The sequence below is a fragment of the Danio rerio genome, chromosome 1 (genome assembly GCF_049306965.1).
Source record: "Danio rerio strain Tuebingen ecotype United States chromosome 1, GRCz12tu, whole genome shotgun sequence".
Classification (NCBI taxonomy): domain Eukaryota; kingdom Metazoa; phylum Chordata; class Actinopteri; order Cypriniformes; family Danionidae; genus Danio; species Danio rerio.
In genome coordinates, this window is record NC_133176.1 from 62,256,434 (window position 1) to 62,265,000 (window position 8,567).

Sequence of the window (8,567 nt, forward strand, 5' to 3'; positions counted from 1 at the left end):
AATGAGCATTTAAAGTGATAATTCAGCCCAAAAAATTATATATTTTTGTCATTATTCACTCATTTATTCCAAACCTGCTTGAGTTTCTTTCTACTGTTGAACACAAAGGAAGATATTCTGAAGAATGCTGTTGGAAAAAACTGTGATTGACTTCCATTGTGTTTGTAGTTTCTGCTATGGAAGTCAATGGCTGCTTTATTTTTAGCATTCTTCAGAACTTTGTGTTCAACAACAACATGAGAAACAATTCATAAAAGTAATGTTGAACCAATTAATCGCATCCAAAATAAAAGGTAAGAAGGTCTCTGGTTTGAGTCCCGGCTGGGTCAGTTGGTGTTTCTGTGCGGAGTTTGCATGTTCTCCCTGTGTTGGCATGGGTTTCCTCCGGGTGCTCTGGTTTCCTCCACAGTCCAAACACATGCGCTATAGGGGAACTGATCAACTAAACTGGCTGTAGTGTATGAGTGTGTGTGAAAGAGTGTGTATGAGTGTTGGCGGTTCATTCCGCTGTGGTGACCCATGATTAATAATATCATTTGTGCGTTTTCCTTTGGCTTAGTTGCTTATTTATCAGGAGTCGCCACTGTGGAATGAACCACCAACTATTCCAGCATACGTTTTACACAGCTGATGCCCTTTCAGCTGCATTCCATCGCTGGGAAACATCCACACACACACACTTATACACTACAGACAATTTAGCCTACCCAATCCATCATGTGTTTGGACTGTGGGGGAAACCTGAGCACCGGGAGGAAACCCTCGCGAAGGCAGGGAGAACATGCAAACTCCACACAGAAACACCAACTGACCCAGCCAGGACTCAAACCAGTGACATTCTTGCTGTGAGGCCACAGTCCTAACCACTGAGCCTCTGTGTGGCCTACATAGTATATATATAAATATATATACATACATATACATCATTTATATATATATATAAATATATATATTATTTGCATATTATGAAAATAGAGCATTTTTGTGTGGTGATGTCATCGGCTCATGAACATTTCCTGCTCGTTATTAAACTATTTCATAACTGTAACAAGAGACGATTCAATCATAACTTAATATTAAAACAGCTCTCATAACATTATTGATCAACATGTGGCTCTTTCTAGATTCTCAGAAGTTTTAGGAATTAAAACAGGAAATGCATCGTGACCATTGTTTTTGTTTACATCCCTCAAAATGTCTATACATTTTATATCTAAATATAAACAAATGTTTACGCAATAAACGTGCAATAATGTGTGTGTTTAGATATACATAATAAATAATATACACAGCGCACACACACTTATATTATGTCAGAATTAGCTTTTATTTGGGATGCGGCACACTCTTGCCTAATACAGTTTAGAGCCAGTTTAGAGTGTGAGTAAATGTGCACTTATTGGTGAACTGTCTCTTTAAAACACCACTGGGCCAGATGTAAGAGTGAAAGTCAGACACACATGTCTGTTAAAAACTTCACCTTCAACTCTCCATGTTTTAAAAATAAATAAATAATAAAGGTTTTTATCTTTGGATTGTAATAATGACCATTGTAGTTGACAGTGGCTATGTATGTGCTGTATGTACAGCATATAAAAAGCAGAGATGCAGGAATGTGGGATGACATGACTGATGATCAGGTGAAGTAGCTCGACCTGTCAGGCCTGTTCAAGAGTCGTGCATGTGGGAAAAATACACACACACACACACACACACACTCAAACTCAATGACACATCTGCATACCAGACACTCACACACACACTCAGAGCGGCGGTGTGTTGTTCTTGCAGGACCAGCATGACGCCATCGAGCGACACACTCAGAGCGGGCTGGATCTGCTGGAGCGATACATGAAGTTTGTGAAGGAGAGAGCCGAGATCGAGCAGAACTACAGCAAACAGCTCAGGCAAGAGGAACGTCTGCTTTAACCGGCAGATCTGAGGCTTATCATCCTGTAAAACACACAGACACGCAAATAACAAACATCATTGAGTAAAATAGCCCATCTGGAAATGAAAAGGCTGCTCATTTCCATCAATAAACACACAACTTAGACTGAAAAACAGACAAATATACAGTACCACGAAAAATGATGGAGATTCTTGAATTGCAGGTGCATTTTCCATCTCCAAGATTAACCTGCTATTCATTCAAACACTTTAATCATAGATTTATATACAATAATTACACAATTTATATCTAAGTAATGTCTAAATATAATGTTTTCTGTGTGTTTAGGGAGATATTGTGTTGTAAATATACATTTTCAGGCTGTTTTTGGCTGTCTCCAGCTCTCGAATCATTCATTAATCCTCATTTACCATCAGATAATTGAGTCTAATTTTCATCTCTTAGTGTGTTTAGTGATATTTGCATCTGTTTTCTGTATTGTTTGTTATTCCAGTAATATAAAACACATTTAGTGTGTGTCTCTGTCTTCTGTTAAACTCTGCTGTATTGGTTATAAAGGCAGATCAATGTGTAAAGTGCTGACAGAAGCATGTGACTTGCTGCAATATATATCTGACTAGAAACAAACATTTAGAGTACTGTAGACTGACTACAGTTACAATTAAATCAAGCAGAGCAAGAAAAACTGAAGAATAAAAGGTGTTTTTTTTCCATTTACACTCAAACATGATGCTAATATCTTCAATAATACTGCTCATACCACCTATTCATTTCAGTTAGACAAAATATTGCATCTTTTCCTGTCTACAAACTCCTTCTCTATATGATTTAACAGCCTCCATCTGTATTTTTAGTGGTTTATTCAGCATAAATCAGTAGAACAGTGAATACAGGCATATATTAACTGTACAGTCCGTGCTGTTGTGTACAGTGCATCTGGACAGTATTGATAGCGCTTTGTTTTTTCACAGTTGTTTATGTTACAGCCTTTCAAAATGGATTAAACTGATTGATTTCTTTAATATTCTACACACAATCCCTCATAATGACCATGTGAACAAAGAGTTTTTGAAAGTGTTGCAGATTTACTAAGAATAAAAGCTGATAAATCAGATGTACATCATCAGTACATCTGTCAGGTTGGATGGGGAGCGACGGTGTACAGCCATTTTCAGATCTTTCCAGAGATGTTCAATAGGATTTAGATCTGGGCTCTGGCTGGGCCACTCCATTGACAGTTTAGTGGTGTGCTTTGGGTCATTGTCCTGCTGGAAGATGAAGCGTCGCCCCAGTCTGAGGTGGAGAGCACTCTTGTGCAGGTCTTCATTCAGGATGTCTCTGTACATCGCTGCATTCATCTTTCCCTCTATCCTGACTAGTCTTCCAGTTCCTGCTGCTGCAACACATCCCCACAGCATGATGCCAACACCACCATGCTTCACTGTAGGGATGCTGTTAGCCTGCTGATGAGCACCGCCTGCTGTTCTCCAAACGTAACGCCTGGCGTTCACTCCAAACAGTTCAGTTTGAGTCTCATCAGAGCAGAGAGTTTAGTTTCTGATGCTCTGAGAGTCCTTCAGATGGTAAACTCCAGGCGGGGAGTGTCTTCCGTCTGGCCGCTCTACCATACAGACGCCTGATTGGTGGATTGCTGCACAGATGGTTGTCCTTCTGTAAGCTTCTCCTCTCTCCACAGAAGAGCGCTGGAGCTCAGACAGAGTGACCATCGGGTTATTGATCACCTCCCTGACTAAGGCTCTTCTCCCCTGATCACTCAGCTTAGATGGCCGGCCAGCTCTAGGAAGAGTCCTGCAGGTTAAACATCTTCACTTAGGATGATGGAGACCGCTGTGCTCACTTTCAGAGCAGCAGAAATGTTTCTGTGACCTTCCCCAGTTTTGTGCCTCCAGACAATCTTGTCTTGGAGGTCTACAGACAATTCCTTTGTCTTCATGCTTGGTTTGTGCTTTGTCATGCACTGTCAACCCTGGGTCCTTATATAGACAGCTGTAGCCTTTTCAGATCATGTCCATCAGCTGAATTGAGCACAGGCGAACTCCAATGAAGCTGCTGGAACATCTCCAGAAGGACCAGTGGAGACAGAATAGCTGAGCTCAATGTTGAGCTTCACGGCAAACACTGTCAATACTGATGTACATGTGATCCTTCAGCTTTTTATTTTTAATAAATTTGCAACAATTTCTAAAACTTTTTTTCCACATTGTAATTATGGGGGATTGTGTGTAGAATGTTGAGAAAATAAAGCAATTTAATCCATTTTAGAATTACGCTTCAACATAAACAATGTGGAAAAAGTGAAGTGCTATCAACACTTCCCGCATGCACCAGTGTGTCCCAGTATCAGCAGTTTGACCACACACACACACACACACACAGGGAACTTTTTGACATAAGTGCAAATTCTGTATTTGGAAAACAATAAAGTTTTATTAGTATTTATTTTAGGGATGTAACGGTATTGTAAATACCGTCATACCGCAATATTAATTTTTTTCGATATTACTGAAGTCGCATGACTCGGTAAAACTATAGGTCTTGTGAGAAAATTTGCTCAGGCGAATGAAGCGAACGGGAGGTAGCTTAAACTACATTTCCCATCAGCCCAGGCGTGGCCATAATCCTTTGCGGTCTGTTGTCGCTACAGATCCAGTAATGCGGAAATGGAGTGTGCTGCTAGTAGCGGAGATGAAAAAAAGATGGAAATGATCGAACCTAAAGCGGGTGTTGTCGCCGCGCGCGTACTGAATAGCAGTGTTGTCGCGCGCGTTCTGATCAGCTGTGTAGTCGCGCGCGTATTATAAAGCGCCGAGGGGGGGTTGAGCGCGCATACTCAAGAGCGCTGTTGTCTACTGAAGGGCTGGACGGAGGTTGTGTCGCGTCGCGGGGGCACTTTTGATCGTTTTGGAAGGGCACTTTCTATCCAAGACTAAAAAGGGCATGTGCACTGCACAGGTTGAGCCCTACTGTATGTGTGCACGTGCCTGCAAGTTGGGGAATACGACTAATAGCAGTCATGGGGACTGCAGAAACACAGCACACTGTTCAGATTGATGCAGACATTGACTTGTACCGCAAAGAGACCTCTATCTCACTCATGGTTTGTCCTCTCAAGTGGGGGAAAGACAATGCACAACGTTACCCCACTGCTGTCAACATGGGCCAAGTCATATCTCTCTTGTCCCAGAATCCTCAGTCCCAAATGAGAGGGGTTTTTTCTGTTGCTGGGGACATTGTAAATACCCAGAGATACCAGCTTTTACCAGATTATAGTTATATGATAATTTTCCTTTAAACCCATCTCTATCTAAGTGAGTGAGTGATTAAATGTTGAATTTGATGAGTTTTCAACACTACTAAATTGAAACTTTATTTTTTTACATGGTTTAATAATTTTTTGTTATTAAAATTGAAGTTCCTGTTTCAAAGCTTACAGATAGATGGCTAATTTCTATGTCATTGACACTTTTGGCACTTTTTTGGAGTATTTTCAAAAGTTTTGTTTTTCCTGTAAATGATTCAATAAATATCGTACCGTGACATTCATACCGAGGTATTACCGTGAAATTCTGATACCGTTACATCCCTAATTTATTTATAATAGTTTAACAATTGTCATTAATAATAATGTTATTTTTTAATATTTAGACATTTTCATTTAAAAATATATATTATTAAGTTTAATAATTTATTTGTATTTACATGCGTTACGCTTATTTTCTGTGCATTTTTACATTGACCCCGCCCCCCTGCAAATACTCATGAATATTACCTAGGTGTGCAGATCAAGGCTTTGTTTGGGTTAAAAGGTGAAACCCACATTATATGATCAGACAATGATGATGGCGATGTTTGAATCACTTATTGCTAATAGTCATTATCTTTACACAATAGCGTACTTATTAAGTTGATATGTGATCTGGTGTTGATGGTGGTCAGGATGACTGTGGTTTGACCTGTGTGTGTTTTCCTGAAGGAATCTCTGTAAGAAATACACCAGAAGAGGCAGCAAAGAGGATCAGGACACAAAGTGAGTGAACAGACTCTTCAATCTGCTGATTCAGTAATATAATAATCATGTGTGGCGCCGTCTGCAAAGCTTTATCTCCAATGCAAATGCGCTCAGGGCTTCATCTTCTGCGCAGTGTGGAGAAAGAATGAAGCTGAGCTATTCTCCAACATTCACACGACTGAGAGATGATGGAGTCATATCACTGGATGACTGAGAACATTTAAAGGGCCCCTATTATGAACAACTCACTAAAGTGCGGGGTTTAACCCCAGTAGTGTGTGTGTGTGTGTGTGTGTGTGAGCAGTGTGTGAGTATCTCCAGCAGCTCTAATGCTCAGCAGTACTGAATCCTGTTTGTTCTAATCAGACTTGATGCAGGAACACTGTGATTGACATTCTCCCGCTGTACGTGTCATCAGAGGGGGAAAGCCCCGCCCACTAGTGTCCATCATCTCTATCTCATTAGCATAAGCAGCAGCCCTGAGTGAGAAGCAGCCGTCTGTCCATTAGCCATTAGAGTGTTTGAGCTGCTGAAGATGATGTCAGCATAGACTAAGAGGATTATAGATGGTGACGCACAGGTGTCTGTAGCTCCGCCCAAATGCACATCTCATTTGCATTTAAAGCGACAGCCACCAAAACACCAATAGGATCAAAGTCTAAAATGGTCCGTTTCAGAGAGCTTGAGAACATTATCTGTGTGTGTGTGTGTGTGTGTGTGTGTGTGTGTGTGTGTGTGTGTGTGTTAGGCTGGTCAGTCAGCAGGGCTTTCAGGATGTGTTGGGTCAGCTGAATGACTATGCGGGTCAGCGTGAGCAGCTGTCGGAGAGTCTGACGGTCAGCATCTGCGTGGAGCTCAGCCGCAGCCTGACCGAGCTCAGACAGGAGCGCAAGAACGTGAGAAACACCAAACACACATCCATACAGACCTCCACCAACATGCTGGTGCTCATGACTCTGTGTGTGTGTGTGTGTGTGTGTGTTTTGTGTTGCAGCATCTCGCTGAAATCAAGAAGGCTCAGCAGAATCTGGAGAGCTCCTTCAAGCAGCTGGAGAGCGTCAGTAATCCTCTCAGTGCTGTTTCAGACACACACTGTCAGTTATTTACACTGCTGAAGAGCTCAAGCACGGCTCAAGCTCAAGCATGGGCGGATATTTTTAATATTTATTATGGATTTGAATGGAAAATAAACAATCAGGAAGTTTTCAGTTCTTATTTTATCATAAAATAAGTGGAAAAAAAACTATTAATTCAGTTTGAGCTCATTTCAGGGTTTACCTTTAAATAATATTATTAGTTCTGACTGAAACTGAACACAAAAATCACGGAAAATGTACACAATATTCATTATGATTAATTAATTGGCTGATCTGACTGATTGATTTATTGGTTAATTTATTGTTTTATTGACTAAATTATTGAAAGATTGACTGATTGGCTGATTGATTGATTGATTGATTGATTGGCTGATTGATTGGCTGATTGATTGGCTGATTGATTGGCTGATTGATTGGCTGATTGATTGATTGACTGATTGATTGGCTGATTGATTGGCTGATTGATTGGCTGATTGATTGGCTGATTGATTGGCTGATTGATTGGCTGATTGATTGATTGACTGATTGATTGGCTGATTGATTGGCTGATTGATTGGCTGATTGATTGGCTGATTGATTGATTGACTGATTGATTGGCTGATTGATTGGCTGATTGATTGATTGACTGATTGATTGGCTGATTGATTGGCTGATTGATTGGCTGATTGATTGATTGACTGATTGATTGGCTGATTGATTGGCTGATTGATTGATTGACTGATTGATTAGCTGATTGATTGACTGATTGATTGGCTGATTGATTGGCTGAATGATTGATTGACTGATTGATTGGCTGATTGATTGGCTGATTGATTGATTGACTGATTGATTGACTGATTGATTGGCTGATTGATTGGCTGATTGATTGATTGACTGATTGATTGGCTGATTGATTGGCTGATTGATTGATTGACTGATTGATTAGCTGATTGATTGACTGATTGATTGGCTGATTGATTGGCTGAATGATTGATTGACTGATTGATTGGCTGATTGATTGGCTGATTGATTGGCTGAATGATTGATTGACTGATTGATTGGCTGATTGATTGGCTGATTGATTGATTGGCTGATTGATTGGCTGATTGATTGGCTGATTGATTGATTGATTTGTAACCAGAGTAAAAGGCGTTTCGAGAAGGAGTGGAAAGAAGCAGAAAAGGCCAATCAGCAAACAGAGAAAGTGGAGCAGGACGCCAGCGCCACAAAAGCAGATGTGGACAAGGTACACACACACACACACACACGTGTATATACACAGATGAAATGTGGAACATGCGGATCCGCATCTGGCACCTCATTTTACCGATCTCCTCCTCCCCCATCCACCCCCTCCCCACCCAAATTGTGTGTGCGTGGGTGTTTCCCAGTGTTGAGTTGCAGCTGGAAGGGCATCCGCTCCATAAAACATATGCTGGATTAGTTGGTGGTTCATTCTACTGTGGCAACCCTTGATTAATAAAAACCCTTGATTAATTAAAAGTGTGTGTGTGTGTGTGTGTATTTCAGGCAAAGCAGCACGCAAACG

General features: G+C 40.8%; 1 protein-coding gene across 5 annotated transcripts in view; it reads left to right on the plus strand.

Annotated features, from left to right (window-relative positions):
• Nucleotides 1-8,567, plus strand: part of trip10b (thyroid hormone receptor interactor 10b) — a 55,609-nt gene that overhangs the window by 41,129 nt on the left and 5,913 nt on the right. For all 5 annotated transcript variants that reach the window (XR_012405983.1, XM_073950199.1, XM_073950264.1 and 2 more), the window contains 6 exon segments: nt 1,792-1,907; nt 5,907-5,960; nt 6,691-6,838; nt 6,937-6,999; nt 8,160-8,264; nt 8,549-8,567. The exon segment at nt 8,549-8,567 is cut by the window's right edge and continues 110 nt beyond it. Coding sequence is in view for 4 of the 5 variants with exons in the window: in XM_073950199.1 (XP_073806300.1) it covers nt 1,792-1,907; nt 5,907-5,960; nt 6,691-6,838; nt 6,937-6,999; nt 8,160-8,264; nt 8,549-8,567 (505 nt within the window). In the remaining variant the exon portion in view is untranslated.